The 19,424-nt window shown below is 39.6% G+C and overlaps 1 protein-coding gene across 4 annotated transcripts in view; it reads left to right on the forward strand.

Annotated features, from left to right (window-relative positions):
* Positions 1-19,424, forward strand: part of FOXJ3 (forkhead box J3) — a 139,214-nt gene that overhangs the window by 49,551 nt on the left and 70,239 nt on the right. For all 4 annotated transcript variants that reach the window (XM_014582723.2, XM_006164912.2, XM_014582724.2 and 1 more), the window contains exon 3: positions 9,639-9,963. In XM_014582723.2, coding sequence (XP_014438209.1) covers positions 9,639-9,963 — 325 coding nt within the window. The remainder of the gene's footprint in view (positions 1-9,638; positions 9,964-19,424) is intronic.

The raw sequence follows: 19,424 nt of genomic DNA on the forward strand, positions 1-19,424 counted from the left end.
CCTGAAATCACAACAACAGTTTTCTTACTATAAATCCCCAAAAGTTTTACATAAGCTATTTTGTAAAATTCTTAGATTTTTAGGACATCATCCCTCAGGGGAGATGGCCACAGTGCAGTCCTTCTTGCTCTCAGGACTCTGAGCGTGCATGCAAATGCATCCAGCGTGATTTTCAAGCTGCTAGGTTCAGGACTTGAACCACGAAGCTGGCCATGCGGAACCCAGCACCTTAACCTTTATGCCACCTGCTGACCTCTTTATGATGTTGAAACTTGAAAACTTTTTGAGTAAGCCTTTGCAGAACAAGGCCAAACAATGTGCTAAAGTAGCTATAAAGAAGGCCAGACAACAGTGCAGCAGTAGAACTGGATCCCTCTCTCAGGCTGATCACATGGGAAGGTTCCAGGTTTGTACCCGGAGACCACTTTTGAGTATCCTGAGTACACATATGCCTGTGATCTGGGACTAGCAGAAGCTCAGGGTGGATCTTGGTGTCATGACCCCGGTGAGGATCCTGTCTCTTGTCTCTCTCACTCATGGAATTAATTAATAAACTTAAGAAAAATGGAGTAGCTAAAAACCATTTATGAGGCCCTATCAGTGGCAGCAAATTATAAAGTGGGATTAGAATCCCCTCTCTTACCTCCATATCATACCTTTGATTTTGTTTTATCTTTTAATTTATTTTTATTTTTATTTTATTTATTTTTTTGGAGAGGTTTTCGCTATAGGGCGCTTGCGCTCACCAGACAAACAGAGAGAGACATAGAGACAGAAAGTGAGAAATCACCCCCCCACCACCACCCAGGGGGGATGGTCACACCGCAGTCCCTTCTCCTCCATTCTCTTCTCAGGATCTTGGGCACGCATGCACGCACGCACACGCGCCCGTCGTGAGTTTTAAGCCACCAGGTCCAGGACGCGAACCGCAGTCGACTACGTGGGAGTCCAGTGACATAGCCATTATACTAACTGCTGGTTCCCTAATTTATTTTTTAAGACAGTCTTGCTGTATCATGGTCCTTCTGTCTTAGTGAGGCCTCCTGACTTACTGGTACCACAGGCTTGTGCTACCATGCCTGTTTCTTTTAGAAGGGATTTGCTATGTTTCCCAAACCAGCCTTGAGCCTACAATCCTCCTGCCTCAGCCTCTGGAGTTGCGGTATTATGTTTATGTATATGCCACCAGGCTCAGCCTTTATCTTAGACCAGGAATTGAGCCTCCTCTTTAGTCTCAACCTGAAATTGTCTTATCAGTGGATGCCACAGTGGCTGGGCGAGTTGTTATATCTTACACTCTTTACCTTTTAATTTTACGCAGAAAAAAATTGCTTACAAAATTTCTTAAAAGCAACAGAGTTATATAATACCATCATAGATTTAAGAACTTCAGATATAAGTTCTTCCCCATGCCTTGCTTTCTCTCAGAAGTAACATTATGTTCTTTTTTTTTTTTTAGAGAGAGATTTTTGCTGTAGGGTGTGTGTGCTCACCAGAAAGACAGATAAAATGAGAGTCACCTCCTGGGGGGATGGCCATGCAGCAGATCCCTTCTTCGCTTGGGCTCTTGGGCATGCACACACACATGCCTGACATCAGTTATAAACCATGGGGTCCAGGACTTGAACTGCGGTGGACTATGTAGGAATCCAGTGATGTAACCATTATGCCATCTGCTGGTTCCACAGTATGTTCTTTTTATCTTTGTTTCCATCCTCTCATTTTTCTCTGCTAATCCAGTAGAACTTAACTGTTCATTGTGTGTCAGGAGTACTGCCTGTCTGTCTGTGCTCTGAGTCTTACTTTTTTTCAATTTGTAGAGGACTTCAGTTCTGTGAGTGTATTTACATTGTGCTGTTGGGTCATCTTTTCAGCTTTTTTTTTTTTTAGGGTGCATGCACTCACAGAGAGATACAGTGAGAGGGAAAGTGAGAAATCACCGCCCAGATTTGATGGCAATGCCTCAGTCCCTTCTCCTTCATTCTCTTTCTGGGATTTTCGGCATGCTCACATGAGTTCCTGGTGTGTTGTAAACTGCCAGGCCCAGGACTTGAACTGCAGTCGGCCATGTCGGAATCCAGTGCATTACTCACCAAGCCACCTGCTGGCCTCACCTTTCTGCTTTTAAACCTCTTGCAGTTTCTCTTGTTTGAGAAGGAGCATACTCGATACCTTTCTCGGATAATAACTTTCAGTCATGAAATTTCTTTGAAGGAGCACAATCTCAATCATGGAAGTTCCTTCTTTTTTTTTTTTAATTAAACTTTTATTTCCTCTGTTCTCCTCTTGGGATGCACATACGCATTCACATGCACAGTGTAAGTTTTAAGTTCCCATGTATGTCCAGGACTAAAACTGGTTGACTACGGTGGGAGTCCAGTGACGGTAACCATTATGCCATCTGCTGGTCCGGAAAGTTCTTTGTTTTCAGGAGCTCAGCCTTGTGGGAAGCGGAAGGTTAGCTACAGTTCTATAAAACTTCTGTGGTAGAGGATTTATGCTGTACTATAGGAACAGGATCTCATTCAGCTTTGCAGATGGACCAAGCTTTCTTTAGGGGAGATGTTTGGTCTGTGTCTTGAAGAAACAGTAACAGCTAGCCAGGCAGAGTGAGAAGGAAAGGGCATTCCAGAAAAGAAGGCTCTTATTTCTTTTCCAGTACTGTGGTATTTTTCATATAATTTATACCTGGCATTGTATTAGGCAATATCAGAAGGACTAGAGTATGGTTATTGTCTTCAGTGATGGGGGAGAGAAGGAGTGAGGATAGATAGCTTAGGTATATGATGTAATTAAGCATGTGAAGCAGCATGTTAAATGCCAAACTGAGGTTCTAATTGCTCTATGAATTTAGAGAAGGATTAATAAATGCTAACATGCCATTCAAAATGAGTTTAGATTTCATGTAATAGAAGAAGGGGAGACATTGAAAGTGTTTCAGCTTAATGACGTAAAAACAGTGCTGATTTCTCTTGGAATTGTGTGTGTGGACTAGAGATGATTAACAGGGAGGGATAATGAGAAACCAGAGTCCAGGAGGCCTGCTGGGAAGCTTGTGGAATGAGGTGAGGTAATGAGGGCTTGACATTTCTTAACCTGATTTCCATAACCAGATTCCTTGGAGCCTCCTATGCTGTTTTTAAATTTACCACCATCTGTTCTCCTGTACAAGTGGACTTCTGTCATCACCATTCCACTAATAGGTTTCTTTCTAAAGTTACTGGTGATCCGGCCAAATATAATGGTCATCTTTTGTATTCTCCATATTTAATGAACTGCTGTAGCCACCAGCCTAAGTACTAACAGTGGAGGCACTTTTTTTTGCCTTACTACCAAGAACATATAAAATCTTTTAAGTTGTAAAGAAAACAAGCCCCATTTTTTTAGAGTTTAAAGATGTATTTTATAATGTACTTAAAATTCACACTAGCAGAACTCATTAATGTAAGCACAACCGTGGAATAATTCATACACATGCTCTCTTTTTTTTAAAAAAGCAATTACTTATTTAATTTTATTTATTATTATTCTTCACTTTGACCAGAGAGAGGCAGGGAGGGAGGGGAGGAGGAAGCAAGCCACCAGGTCTGGGACTCTCAACTACATTCATCCATGGTGGGAGTCTAGCACCTTAATTCCCATACCACCTGCTAGTCCCACACATGATGTCCTTGAAGACTAGATACTTTTATTTTTCCCTAGCCTTTTTAGATCTTAACTTTAAGACTTAGTTGAAGTTCTCTCTTCTCTATTCCTGGAGGTGAATCCACCTGGTTCTCTTTATCTGAACCTTTGCAGTAACACCCAGAGCTCAGCCTGCATTTTGATTTAGTTGTTTCTCTTGTCTAGTCTTCCTGATTGATTTATAGGTTCTCGGAGGACAGGAATTTCATGACACTTCCTGTGTGTGTATTTTTTCCCCCTTCAAGTATAGCTTTATACGTGTATAATTATAAATCCTTATTAAGTATGTTGTACATGTATTAAATACCTTGTATGTTTACACTGTATGACTGAGACTTGTACAATCTCATTACTGGCACTGCTAAAAGGGAACAGAAAGTAAACATGGTTTTCAATAGGGGCATCCGCAATAATGATTATATTCTAATTTGGAACATGCTTTTATATTAACTTTGGAAATGCATGTAACTGGTTGCTTTGGGAATTTGAACAAAGTAAAACTCTACTCAGTGGAGACTTGATTGAGGTAAATAGGATGACAGCATGTTATAATAATAGCCAATGTTTATTGAATGAAATATGAATAATAATAGCAGCAACTATCACCACCACTACCAGAAGCTTACATTTATTTATTGAATACTTAGTATTTTCCTGACATTGTTCTGAGTACCTTATATCAGTGAGGTATAGGTACCATTTTAATTATTCTCATTTTACTCATCAGCTGTAGTAGAAAAACTAGTAAATGAGGTATTAATAGACTTGGTTTTAGGTTTAGGTTAACTCCCTCTGTTAAAGTGGGTGAGCCTTCAACTTCAGTTGACTTTAGTTTTTCATCTTTAGATTGAAGAGAGTAGTCTCTAATCTCTAGAGTATTTTCACCACCCTTTTGGCATTCTGTGATCACTAAATTAGCTTGTGTTCTTATTCTATAAATCCTTATAGCTTGCCTTATGCTGGGAATGAGCATTTCTGTATGAAATAGAGTAGGATGGGAATGTTCTAACAAATTATTTGTTTAATTTTATTTATTATTTTAATCCATTGGGGGTGGGGGAGGAGGTGAGAAATCAAGTTGCCAGGTCTGGGACTCGTACTGTGGTTGGCTATGTGGGAGTCCAGCGCCTTAACCACCATGCTACCCACTGGTCCCTAGGATGGAATTTAAAGTTAATGATTCAGAGGAGTGCATATAGCAGAGATGGGGGTAAGTTGAGAAAAATGGAAAAGTAAATCTGTGGATCAAAATCCTGAAAAATAGGATAATAGTCCTTTTACCAGCGGTGTAGGTAGAATTCTCATCAGGCTATCTCGTGTGTGGACTAGAGATGATTAACAGGGAGGGATAATGAGAAACCAGAGTCCAGGAGGCCTGCTGGGAAGCTTGTGGAATGAGGTGAGGTAATGAGGGCTTGACATTTCTTAACCTGATTTCCATAACCAGATTCCTTGGAGCCTCCTATGCTGTTTTTAAATTTACCACCATCTGTTCTCCTGTACAAGTGGACTTCTGTCATCACCATTCCACTAATAGGTTTCTTTCTAAAGTTACTGGTGATCCGGCCAAATATAATGGTCATCTTTTGTATTCTCCATATTTAATGAACTGCTGTAGCCACCAGCCTAAGTACTAACAGTGGAGGCACTTTTTTTTGCCTTACTACCAAGAACATATAAAATCTTTTAAGTTGTAAAGAAAACAAGCCCCATTTTTTTAGAGTTTAAAGATGTATTTTATAATGTACTTAAAATTCACACTAGCAGAACTCATTAATGTAAGCACAACCGTGGAATAATTCATACACATGCTCTCTTTTTTTTAAAAAAGCAATTACTTATTTAATTTTATTTATTATTATTCTTCACTTTGACCAGAGAGAGGCAGGGAGGGAGGGGAGGAGGAAGCAAGCCACCAGGTCTGGGACTCTCAACTACATTCATCCATGGTGGGAGTCTAGCACCTTAATTCCCATACCACCTGCTAGTCCCACACATGATGTCCTTGAAGACTAGATACTTTTATTTTTCCCTAGCCTTTTTAGATCTTAACTTTAAGACTTAGTTGAAGTTCTCTCTTCTCTATTCCTGGAGGTGAATCCACCTGGTTCTCTTTATCTGAACCTTTGCAGTAACACCCAGAGCTCAGCCTGCATTTTGATTTAGTTGTTTCTCTTGTCTAGTCTTCCTGATTGATTTATAGGTTCTCGGAGGACAGGAATTTCATGACACTTCCTGTGTGTGTATTTTTTCCCCCTTCAAGTATAGCTTTATACGTGTATAATTATAAATCCTTATTAAGTATGTTGTACATGTATTAAATACCTTGTATGTTTACACTGTATGACTGAGACTTGTACAATCTCATTACTGGCACTGCTAAAAGGGAACAGAAAGTAAACATGGTTTTCAATAGGGGCATCCGCAATAATGATTATATTCTAATTTGGAACATGCTTTTATATTAACTTTGGAAATGCATGTAACTGGTTGCTTTGGGAATTTGAACAAAGTAAAACTCTACTCAGTGGAGACTTGATTGAGGTAAATAGGATGACAGCATGTTATAATAATAGCCAATGTTTATTGAATGAAATATGAATAATAATAGCAGCAACTATCACCACCACTACCAGAAGCTTACATTTATTTATTGAATACTTAGTATTTTCCTGACATTGTTCTGAGTACCTTATATCAGTGAGGTATAGGTACCATTTTAATTATTCTCATTTTACTCATCAGCTGTAGTAGAAAAACTAGTAAATGAGGTATTAATAGACTTGGTTTTAGGTTTAGGTTAACTCCCTCTGTTAAAGTGGGTGAGCCTTCAACTTCAGTTGACTTTAGTTTTTCATCTTTAGATTGAAGAGAGTAGTCTCTAATCTCTAGAGTATTTTCACCACCCTTTTGGCATTCTGTGATCACTAAATTAGCTTGTGTTCTTATTCTATAAATCCTTATAGCTTGCCTTATGCTGGGAATGAGCATTTCTGTATGAAATAGAGTAGGATGGGAATGTTCTAACAAATTATTTGTTTAATTTTATTTATTATTTTAATCCATTGGGGGTGGGGGAGGAGGTGAGAAATCAAGTTGCCAGGTCTGGGACTCGTACTGTGGTTGGCTATGTGGGAGTCCAGCGCCTTAACCACCATGCTACCCACTGGTCCCTAGGATGGAATTTAAAGTTAATGATTCAGAGGAGTGCATATAGCAGAGATGGGGGTAAGTTGAGAAAAATGGAAAAGTAAATCTGTGGATCAAAATCCTGAAAAATAGGATAATAGTCCTTTTACCAGCGGTGTAGGTAGAATTCTCATCAGGCTATCTCTCGATTTACAATTGCTATTGCTTAATCTGGTTTACTTTATAGTGTATTATTATCTCCCCAAGATACTTTAAGACTAACATTATTAACTAGTACTTATTGAATGTTTCTTCTATGCATGTATTATGACATTTAATTTTTGAAGTAGTCTTTTTTTTTTTTTTTTTAAGAGAAGTTTTTGTTGTAAGGCGTGTGCACTCACCAGACAGACAGACAGAAAGTGAGAAATCACCCCCCCAGGGGAGATGGCCACGTCACAATCCCTTCTCCTCCATTCTCTTCTCGGGATCTTGGGCACGCACGCACACGCGCCTGGCATGAGTTTAAGCCACCGGTTCTGGGACTCGAACCGCGGTCGACTATGTGGGAGTCCAGTGACATAGCCATTACACTAACTGCTGGTCCCAGTAATGTCTTTTTTTTTTTTTTGAGAGGCTTTTGCTTTAGGGTGAGTGTGCTTTCAGAGAGAGAGAGAGACAGAGATAATGAGCAGGAAAGTGAGAAAGTACCCCCTCCCTCCGGGGGGAGGGGTGGCCATGCAGCAATCCCTTCTTCATTTTCCTCCCAGGATCTTGGGGACGCACACACATGTGTCCTGTCGTATTTTTTATTATTATTATTATTTTTTTTTTTTTGGAGAGGTTTTTTTGCTATAGGGCGTGTGCGCTCGCCAGACGGAGAGAGACAGAGAGACAGAAAGCAAGAAATCACCCCCCAGGGTGGATGGTCACGCCACAATCCCTTCTCTTCCATTCTCCTGTCAGGATCTTGGGCACGCACACACACGCGCCGGGCATGAGTTTTAAGCCACCAGGTCCGGGACGCGAACCGCAGTCGACTACGTGGGAGTCCAGCGACATAGCCATTACGCTAACTGCTGGTCCCAACCCTGTCGTGGTTTTCACGTCACCAGGTCTGGGGCTTGAACTGTCGTTGGCCATGTGGGAATCCAGTTATGTAACTGCTATGCCACTTGCTGACCCCAAAGTAATATCTTTACTGTAGGTACTGTTTGATTTTGTAGATGAGAAATTTAGGGTTGAGAGAGAATGAACATTTTCATAGTTCCACAGCTAATAATTGCCAGAATCATACTTGAATTCTGGTCTTCCTGATTCCAAAACCTGTGTTCTTTATTGATTAAGTTTATTGCCTCCCAGAAGTGTGCCCTACTCTATATCCCAGGTTGCTTTTCCCAGGAGGCATTTGAGATGAGCGGAGATAGGGGATTTTCTTGGCTACAGAGGTTTTCTTTTGACTGAGGTACTTTAAGTTTCTTACTTTGTTTTCTTTTCATTCTTCTCTATATTATTGTCCATCATTATATTTCTGCTTTTTTGATTTTAGCAAAGAAGGGCCAATGTCCTTTGCTGAAAGTGAAAAATTCTAGTGTGAAGTATCAAGCTTTGTTTCTGTACTCCAGTCCTAATTCTTAAAGCTGCTTCCTCCTATTTCTAGAATATGTATTAACCTGGCATAATTTATTTTCTTTCTCTGGAAAGTAATGATCTGACTTTCCAGCATTGGACAGGAACTCATCACAGGATCGAAGTCACTGGTCCCTTGTCTGAGCCTGCCCTTGAGTTTTTTAAATGCTGCTTTTCTTGCTTACTATCTTGGTGATTTAATTGCTTTTATTTTATATTCTACATCTTTAGTTAGTATAAGTTTGCTCCTTGACTTGTTTTCAGAAATAACTGCCAGGTGCTGCCTGTCCACCTTCCTCTTGCTCTCACTGTCCTTGACTTTGCATTCCTCTTTGCGGTGAATCCTGGCTGTTGTAGCTCGTCTTATTTGTCTTGTCTACCCAGCTTTCCTCTTTTTACCCTCACTCTGCTCAACTCTACCTTCTTTCCTCCACACACATTCTTGTGCCTATTTCTTAAGTACTTTTTTTTTTGAGAGGTTTTTGCTAGAGGGCGCGTGCGCTCACCAGAGCGACAGAGAGATAGAAGATGAGAAATCACTCCCCAGGGGGGATGGCCACGCCACAGTCTCTTCTCCTCTTGGGATCTTGGGCATGCATGCACCCGCACCCGGTGTGAGTTTAAGCCGCTGGGTCCGGGACTTGAACCACGGTCGACTACGTGGGAGTCCAGCGACATAGCCATTATGCTGACTGCTGGTCCCTCTTAAGTACTTTTCTGACCTCTTGTCTCCATCTTACTTTTGATATTTTTTTCTGCTTGTATGACTTCCCTAAAATTTGTATAAAAGAAATGCCAGATGTACAGTCTTAAATTTTGAAGAGCATGTGATGTGGATGAGTAAAGAGCTAAGCTACTGACTGCTTTTTTCATACCAACATCTGTTGCCCTATTAAGGTGGCAGATAATTTTTTTTTTTTTTTAAGGAAGATTGACATCAGAATCACTTTGTATGTATGCCTGTATCTTAAACATTTTAAAATTAGGTTTATGTTTTGGAGAGGGAAAAAAATTAAGAAAAAAGATTGGAAATGTTGATCCCGTAAATATTTATTGGTCATTAACATACTCAGTCTTTTTCCTCCAGATTTAACTCAGGCTTTCCCTCACTTTGGAACTCCTAGATTTGTGAATATTGGATATTTTGAGAAGCAGGGATTCTTTCCTTGATACTGACTAAGTCTATTTGCCTTCAGGATGACATCTGAACTGGAGAGCAGCCTAACATCTATGGACTGGCTACCACAGCTTACCATGAGAGCAGCCATCCAAAAATCCGATGCTACACAAAATGCGCATGGGACAGGAATATCTAAGAAGAATGCACTTCTTGACCCCAATACAACCCTGGACCAGGAAGAAGTCCAACAGCACAAAGATGGGAAACCTCCATACAGTTATGCCAGCCTCATTACATTTGCAATTAATAGCTCACCCAAAAAGAAAATGACTTTAAGTGAGATTTACCAGTGGATTTGTGATAACTTCCCGTATTATAGAGAGGCTGGCAGTGGTTGGAAGGTAAGAATTTTAAATTATTTCTTTTATGCAGTCAGCAATAATAATAGTGACCTTTGTTGAAAATTTAGGTTTGTGAGGTTTTTAAAACTGAAGGTGAAATTCTGCTTACTAGTAAGTCATTTTTAGGGTGTCAAAAGCAGAAAATAAATGTTTTTAATTTGGGTGAAGGATTTTATTTTTGGTAGACCATTAGAGCTTTATTATAGTATAGGACTGACATAGCATAAAGTTAGGAGCAGAGATACTACAGCATTCACTGGAATACAGTATCCACAGTTCAGCTAAGTTGATAGCCTAAGGTAAAAGACAACATAGTATAGGTTGAACATCCCTGATCTGAAAATCCAAAATTCTTTGAAATCCAAAATATCTTGAGTGCTGATGTGATGCCAAAGTGGAAAGTCCCACACCTGACCTCATGTAATTGGTTGTAGTCATAAAAATATTGTGTAAAATTATCTTCAGGCTATTTATATAAGGTTGTATGTAAAACACAAATCAATTTAGTGTTTAGGCATGAGTCCCACCTCTAAGATATATATATATATGCAAATATTCCAAAATCCAAAAAAAATCTCTGAACCCCAACCCTTTGGTCCCAAGCATATTAGATAAGGCATACTGAACCTGAACTGCAGTGATTACTATGTTCATCCTCTAAGATGATTTTATTTTAAGGTTTTTGCAATAGAGCACATGCATTGGCTGAAGAAAGAGTGACAGTGAGAAGGAAAGTTAGGAATCATCTCCCAGGGGTGATGGCCATGTTGTATGTAGTTCCTTTGTAGTTCCTTCTCCTCCAGTCTCCTAGGATTTTGGGTACACATGCACATGCACCTGGCATGAGTTTCAAGCTGCCAGGTCCAGGACTCAAACTGCTGTCAGCCATGTGGGAGTTTAGCGTCTTTAAAGATAAAACAAAACAAAAACCTCAGCCTTTTCATTTTGAAAGAATTTTTGATTTACACAAGAGTTACAGTAGTATAGAAGGTTTCCATGTATACTTCACCTGCTTTCTCTGATGTTAACATCTTATATAAACACAGCACAGTTATCAAAACCAAAAAACTATTGTTGGTACTGTCCTATTGACCAAACAGTACTGTTAACTATTAAGTAAATTATAGACTGTATTTTCATCTCATCACTTTTCCCCTAATGCCCTTTTATGTTCCAGGATTCATTCCAGCATCCCTCATTATATTTAGTTGGCATGTTTCCCTAGTCTTTCCTCCCATCTGTAAAGGTTCCTTAATCTTTTGTGTCTTCTTTGGCCTTGACTCTTTTGAAAATACTCAATCAATATTTTGTAGCATTTCTCTCAGTATGAATTTGTGTTTGGTTTTCTCATGGTTAGATTGAGGTAGTGCATTTTTGGGAAGAAGTAAAGCACTGTGCCCTTCTCTGCATGTTATCTGGAGGGGGAAGGATTATATCCGTGTCTTATTATTGGTAATGTCCCATGATTCTTTGGTTAGGGTGGTATCTGTTAGGTTTTTCTACTATAATATTACTATTGATAGTTATCACTTTGTTAATAGTAAGATGTTTGGGAGATACTTTGAATGAACGTATGCATATACCCTGTTTCCTTGTCTTCTAATTATAACATTCATTGATAGGTTATAATTGCAGCAATTTTTACTGGTTTCTTTTTTTAATTGCCAGAGGGAGCGTGCACTCATTCGAGACAGAGAAAGGGAGGGAGGGTGGGGGAGATCATTCCTCAGTGGGGCTGGCCACTTCACAGATTCCTTCTCCATTTCCCCATCCTGTTGGAGACACATGCACACACACTTGGCATGGTTTTCAAGCTGCTGGGGCTGGATTTGAATCACGGTCAGACATGTAGGAACCAGTCCCTTTAATCAGTAGGCTATGAGGCTGGTTCAATTTTTAGTTTTTTCTCGTGGTGATTTTCTTTATTCTTTTACTCCTTATATGTATATTAGTTTGTATTTGTCTACAAGAAAAAGTTGTGCCTTTTCTCCCTTCTTTTATTCAATCATTCAGTCATTCATTCATTTATAATAGTATGTATTCATGGATTATCTTATTCTTTTTGCTGTCATTGTCATTCAAAATGTTGTAGCATTTACATTGAGAGTTCCTCCAGATTGGTCTCATTCTTTTATTACCTTCTTTCTTTTGATACCACAGTATTCCAGCATCATCTTTTATCTTCCTTGTTCTAGTTTTAGAATGAGACTTTTTTTTTTTTTGGAGAGGTTTTTGCTATAGGACGCGTGCATTCGCCAAAAAGACAGAGAGAGACAGAGTGACAGACAGCGAGAAATCACCCCCCAAGGGTGGATGGCCGCACTACAATCCCTTCTCCTCTTTTCTCCTCTTGGGATCTTGGGCATGCACGCACACGTGCCCAGCGTGAGTTTAAGCCACTGGGTCCGGGACTGGAACTGTGGTCGACTACCTGAGAATCCAGTGACATAGCCATTACGCCAACTGCTGGTCCCTGGAATGAGCCACTTTTTAAAGGAGCCATTTCATTTACCATCATCTTACTACCTAGTTAATGTATGTTACACAAGAAATAATTCAATTTAAATTCTTTTGCCTCTGCACATGTTATATTTGTATTCCATTATAGGAATTACCTGTTTGTGTGCGGTGTTTGTGTGTGTGTACATGTGGAGGAAAGGGGAAGAGGGTTGTGGAGCTTTAGGTTTGCCATCAGATGGGATTCTTTAGCTTCTTTTATTCTTCCATTCCTCAACACCTTTATTTTTTCATCTGACTAAAATTTATTAAAGCCATTTGTTGATTTATTGCTTACTGATGTTATGTCATGTACTGTACCAGGTAGTCAAGTGTCTTAAGAGAAGGGATTGTGCTCATTGGACTTTTTTCCCTCTAGTCAGGAGGGACATGCATTTGCCAGAGAGGGAGGGAGAGGAAAAGAGAGGAGGAGGAAGAACTCCCTAATGGGGTCGGGACTTGCTCAGTCAGTCTCTTCTCTATTTCTCCATCTTGATGGGATTTGGGGCACACAGGCACCTGGTCCAGTGAGATTTTTCAAGCTGCTGGAGTTAGAATTCAGACTGTGGACAGCCATGTGGGGTCTGGTTCCCTTACCCACGAGGCTGTGGGGCAGACCCTCATTGTATCTCTCTTCCCCTCTTCCAAGCCTTAGTACACAATCCTTCCATTTAGTGAGCTTCAGTAAGTACCGTCTGACTGAAAACTTCAATCCTGATTCCAGTCTTCCTGCTTTACCTTTTGGCACTTTTCTCCACATACGCTTTTTCCTTTTGGGTATTCCAGTTTTTGACTGTCTCTATAAATAAATACTTTGGTTTCTTTCTTTTTTTATCCTATTCCTACTTGAATTTTTCTCTTTTACCCTTTTTCCAGTTGGCATTGCCCTGTTATTTCAGCTCATACGTTACTCTCTTCTCCCTGTAAAATTACTCTATTTCACGTGCTTGCTTGCTTGCTTTATTTGTGTGTATACGTGTGTGTGTGTGTGTGTGTGTGTGTAGAGAGAGAGACAGAGAGGCAGAGACAGACAGACCGACCGACCCTTCTGCCTCTGCTCCCTGAGTAGCTGGGACTACAGGTGTCTGCCACAACACTTGGATCTTTCACTTTCTTTAAATTTTTAATTTATTTTTTTTACTGATAGAGGGTATGTGCTCTAGCCAGAGAAAGAGACAGAGAGAGAGAAGAGAGAAAATGCACGCCCAGTGGTACATTGCCATGCTGCAATCCTGTTTCCTCCACTTCACTTTCCTATCGGGATCGTGGTTTTGCATGCATATGCCTCTTGAGTGTTTTTCTTTTCTTTCCTTTTTTTTTTTTAAAAGAATTATTTACTTAATTTTATTTATTCATTCATTTATTTTAATTTGATCAGAGAGAGAGACACGGGGGGGGGGGGAGTGAGAAAGCAAGCCACCAGGTCCAGGACTTGAACCATGGTCAGCCATGTGGGAGTGTCCAGTGCCTTAACCACCATGCCACCTGCTGGTTCCCTCTCTTGAGTGTTTTTCAAACTGCCAGATTTTCAAAGTGAGGTTTGAACCATGGTCCACCAGTCCGGGATCTGGCTTCCCATGCACAGTGCCTAACTTTTCTGCTTCCGTGCCAACCCCACCATGCTCTCTTAGATGGGGATCTCTTTGTATTGGCCATGCTGGCTACAAACTGAAGAACCTCCTGCCTCAGCCTCTTCAGGAGCTAGGACTACTGGCACAAGCCCATGTACTTAGCTGGGTACTAATCTTGGCCCTCCCCTACTGAGAAGCAGCATCAATCAGCATGTGCTACCATGACTGGGCCTCCATGTGTTTTATTAATAACAGTATTATAGAACTTAACAGATTTTTGCTCAGAGGTCTTGTTTTACTCATTTTTGTTTTAGTACTCAAGTATTCAAATGATAGTTGCTTTTATTATTTTCTCTGTTCCAGACCCAAAGGCACTGTACTAAGTGCCGTACATCATTGTCTCCGTAAGCCAATAGCAGCTTTATAAAGTGGACTATTATTACTATTTTGGTCCAAATATAAAGGTAAGAAAGCTGAGGCTTACAGATGTAATTTTTCAGAGTTTCTCATCTAAGAATGGAAGAGGCGAGATTTGGTACCCAACATGGTAGATTTGAAGATTTCAGTGTTGAGTCATTTCGTAGGGTTTGTGATTTTGCTAAAACAATTATTTATGGTATTTAATTTGTCAGGATTAACTCTCTGTTAACTGGTACGGTATAAGAAGTTGATAGGTTGTTGAAATTTACTTTGACTAAAAGTTCAATGTGGGACCAGCAGATAGTGTAATGGTTACATCACTGGACTCCCACGTAGTCAAGCACAGTTTGAGTCCCAGACCTGGTGGCTTAAAACTCACGCCAGGTTGTGTGTGTGTGTGTGTGTGTGTGTGTGTGTGTGTGTATGCCCAAAATCCCGAAAGGAGAATGGAGGAGAAGGGATTGCTGCGTAGCCATCCCCCCCTGGGGGGTGGGGGTGATTTCTTTCTGTTTGTCTGTCTCTCTCTGGTGAGTGCACGTGCCTTATAGCAAAAATCTCTTTCTTAAAAAAAAGAGTTCAATGTAACAGACTACTTCAGTGGAGGAAATATGTAATAAAATTGGACCCATGAATCAAAGCATTCTAGGCAAGCTATGTTTGCTTAATCACTGGGTACTGTATACCCCTTTTGTCAAGACTTGGCATGAGGGAGGTTTAAGAAATTTTGATAATCTTGCTTGGTGGTGGGAAAACTTGGAGGTTTGGTAGTAGAAATAGTCAAAATTTGAGTAAGTGGCTTTTGAAAGCCCACTAGAGATTCATGGGTCTCTAGCATTGGTTGTAAATCTAAGTGCCCACAGATACCAGACAGGGGCATAAATTAATAAAGCAAAAAAAAAAAAAAAAAAAAAAGGGAGGGAAGGGAGAAAAGGTGGGTGGGGTACTCCGATGAAGAGTGTGTGTTTAATGTAAAAGGAGCAGTGGTATTCTAGACACTTGTGCCTCTTAGGGCACATGGCACATCTTCCTGTCTCCCTCTCCCTCAAGAACAGCCAGCAATCTAGATTTTGTTTGTAATTTCCAGTTTTGATTTTTTTTTTTTTTTTGAGAAGTTTTCACTATAGGGTGCGTGTGCTCGCCAGCCAGACAGAGACAGACAGAGAGACAGAAAGTGAGAAATCACCCCCCAGGGGGGATGGCCACACTGCAGTCCCTTCTCCTCCATTCTCCTCTCGGGATCTTGGGCACGGATGCACACGCCCCCGGCTGAGTTTTAAGCCACTGGGTCCAGGATGTGAACCGTGATCGGCCACGTGGGAGTCCAGCGACATAGCCATTACGCTAACTGCTGGGACCTGTAATTTTCAGTTTTTCAGTGTTGTCAACAAATTTCAGTTTTCTTGACTATTTGCAGGCCAAACATAAGTCAGCTGGCTAGGTTCAGCCTATGGACTACTAATTTAGAATCACTAGTCGAGATTATATCCTCATTTCAGCTAATTTAGTCTTTCATTCATTGATTTGAAAAAAATTTATTTATTATGTACTCTTGTGAAGCTATGAGCTAGGCTTTGGCAAGAGTAAAAAAGAAAAAGCTTATTAAAGCACAGAGTCCCTAAGGGAGCTTATAGTCTTTATTGGCTGAGGAGGATACATAAAAATAAGTAATTATATTGCTATGTAAAAAGCTCTGTAATAGAGAAACATAGAGTATTGTGCTATAAATAATTACAATTCACTTATATATAATTATTAATAAATAACTGGGTACACCTACAGTGTATAAACCATAAAAATATTCATTATATATGTAACCTAGTTAAAAGTGTTACATGAAGGGTATAGTTCATGAGAATTACAAGGATTGCCACAAGGTTCTAGAGTGAGTGATATGAAAGAAAAAAAGAAAAAGAAAAAGAAAGAAAAAAAAGAAAAAGGGAAGAATTAAGCTGTGTTTTGAAGAAGAGTAATATCAGGGGAGGTGTGAGTTTTTAGTGAACACTGGTTATATAGATCCCTAGTAGATAGTTGACACAGAGTCAATATGGAGAACCTATGCATGCATAAATGTAAAACTGAAGAGTTTAGTCCAAATTTTAGGAATAATACATGATTATATTCCTCATTAACCCACCAGAGCCCTGCTTCTGGTGACATCCGAGTCCACCTGAGAGTGCTAAATTCAGTCTTCTGCTGTTTCTTGCTGCTGACCAGCCCATGTCATGGTCTGAAACAGCTGTAGAAGGAGTGGTATGATCTCAACTAGAAGATAGAGGATTTATGGGAACCAGCAGTTAGCGTAATGGCTATGTCGCTGGATTCCCACGTGGTCGACCGCGGTTCGCGTCCTGGACCCGGTGGCTTAGAACTCACGCTGGGCGCGTGTGCGTGCGTGCCCAAGATCCCGAGAGGAGAATGGAGGAGAAAGGATTGTGGTGTGACCATCCCCCTTGGGGGGTGATTTTTCGCTTTCTGTCTCTATGTCTCTCTCTGTCTGTCTGGCGAGCGCACGCGCCCTATAGCAAAAAAACCTCTCAAAAAAAAAAGATAGAGGATTTAGATATAAATAAGAAAGAAAGAGGGAGAAAAGGAAAAAATGAAAATAGATGGAGAAGGATGATGTTACTAAAAGATCACTGGAGAGATTTTCTGGTCCCATCTATTGCTTTAGGCAGATCTGAAAATATTCAAGGTCTTTTCATTTTATACTTACTCTTTTTATTTTTTAATTTAATTTGTTACTATTTTTTAACTTTACCAGAGAGAGACAAAGAGACAGAGAGACAGAAAGAGAGAGAGAAAAGGAAAGCAAGAAAGCAAGGCACCAGGTCTGGGACCCAAACCACAATCTACCATGTAGGAATCTCTATGTCTCTCTCTGTCTGTCTGGCGAGCGCACGCGCCCTATAGCAAAAAAACCTCTCAAAAAAAAAAGATAGAGGATTTAGATATAAATAAGAAAGAAAGAGGGAGAAAAGGAAAAAATGAAAATAGATGGAGAAGGATGATGTTACTAAAAGATCACTGGAGAGATTTTCTGGTCCCATCTATTGCTTTAGGCAGATCTGAAAATATTCAAGGTCTTTTCATTTTATACTTACTCTTTTTATTTTTTAATTTAATTTGTTACTATTTTTTAACTTTACCAGAGAGAGACAAAGAGACAGAGAGACAGAAAGAGAGAGAGAAAAGGAAAGCAAGAAAGCAAGGCACCAGGTCTGGGACCCAAACCACAATCTACCATGTAGGAATCCAGCGCCTTTACTCACCATGCCACCCGCTGTTTCTATACTTACTCTTTTAAAAATGTGTCTTCTACCCAATTGTATTAGGTACCTGCGATTTGCTGTGATAATTTTAATTTTGTGAACATAGAAATATTTTGAGTACTTTAATGGTGAGACATGTGGAACCTGGTTTATTTGCATAGGTTTGTGTATTTTATTTCTTATAAATTCTCTTTCGATTTGTTAGTACATTCCTATAGTCTGCTGCTCACTTATCTCCCCCCCCCCCCCACCCCGGGGGGAGCGAAACGCGGTGGGGGACCAGGTGTGGAGAAGATGAGTTGGGGAAATTGGGAGTTGTTTAGAACTTTTGAAGTTAGTTTATATTGCTTGAAGAGAGGTTAAGAGTAAGAGCTTAAAGCAATTGCACCACCTTTCCAGAAATGCAGAATCCAGGGGAGAAAATGTTGCCATAATCATATAAAGAATTTTAATATTTAAATTCCTTTTCATTTTGTGTCAGGGCACTGAAGGAAGATTGCATATTAAAAATAACTCTGAATACTCCATAATTGAGTAATTTTGTAGTCCAAACTAGAAGAAAAGGAATTTAAATTTTTGTGCTATTCACCTTACTGAGAAAAATGATTCTATTAAGTTATTGAAGTTTAGGGTAATTAAAAAAAAGGAAAAATACAGAAATGATGTACTTGTCCAAGAAGGATACATTCCAAGAATCTTCAGTGGATATCTGAAACCCTAGATAGTACCAAACATTACATATGCTATGTTTTTTCTTTACCTCCCTGTGACAAAGTTTAATTTATAAATTAGGTATAGTAAGAAGTTAACAATAACTAAGAATAAAATAGAACAATAAAAACAATATAATAAAAGCATCTTTTTTTTTCTTACTCAAAATATCTTTATTGTACTTTAGTGCAGTAACTGAAACTATGGAAAGTAAAACTGCAGATAAGATGGGGAGGGGGGACTGCTATACATTTATATTTTTAAAGAACTAGGACTCTCACAGTGGGAGAAAAAAGGATACAGACTGGAATGTAGTAGTTTATTGGATTAGAGGTGCCATTGTTGACAAAGGTTTAAAATAATAAACAGAATGATTTTAAAGTTTGGGTTCACTAGTCACAACTCCAGGGTTTTGAACTGGTCATCTTGGTTAGAATCAAGCAGTCTGCATTAAAATATGTCTCATGGGTAGACTGTACTTTTGAGAAACCAATTTTGGGGGGAATGTGGTTTTCAAGCCTAAGCAATTATGTATTGATCAGTTATTTAACTTGGGCCGTTTTCACCAGGCTGACCTGTATCATCCTAATTATTTTTACCTCTCTATTGTGACATCTTCTTTTCTTGGGGTTATCAGAGGAGAGATAGTCTAAGCTCTGGGGTGCTCTTTGTGGCATATACTACAGGTCTTGGCATTTTGTATCTCTGTGGGTATCTTTACTTTTAAAATATGTATTTGATATTTTTCTTAACAGAGTATGCCTTCTATATGAATAGCATTGTTTTCTAGGTTCTGGGCTGATGAATAAGGTCCTTACCTTCACGGAGCCTATTTACACGTAATATGGAGAAGAAAGACAAACAATTGAAAGTGTGATGAGAATTTCAGGGTGATGAAGAGGTTTAGTACAGTGGGGCCTAATCTAATCTGTGAGCATCAGAAAGCCCTTTCTTGACTAACCGCTATTTAAACAGAGTAGATAGAAAGTTCAAT

Source organism: Tupaia chinensis, unplaced genomic scaffold (assembly GCF_000334495.1).
Source record: "Tupaia chinensis unplaced genomic scaffold, TupChi_1.0 Scaffold143758_1, whole genome shotgun sequence".
Lineage (NCBI taxonomy): Eukaryota > Metazoa > Chordata > Mammalia > Scandentia > Tupaiidae > Tupaia > Tupaia belangeri.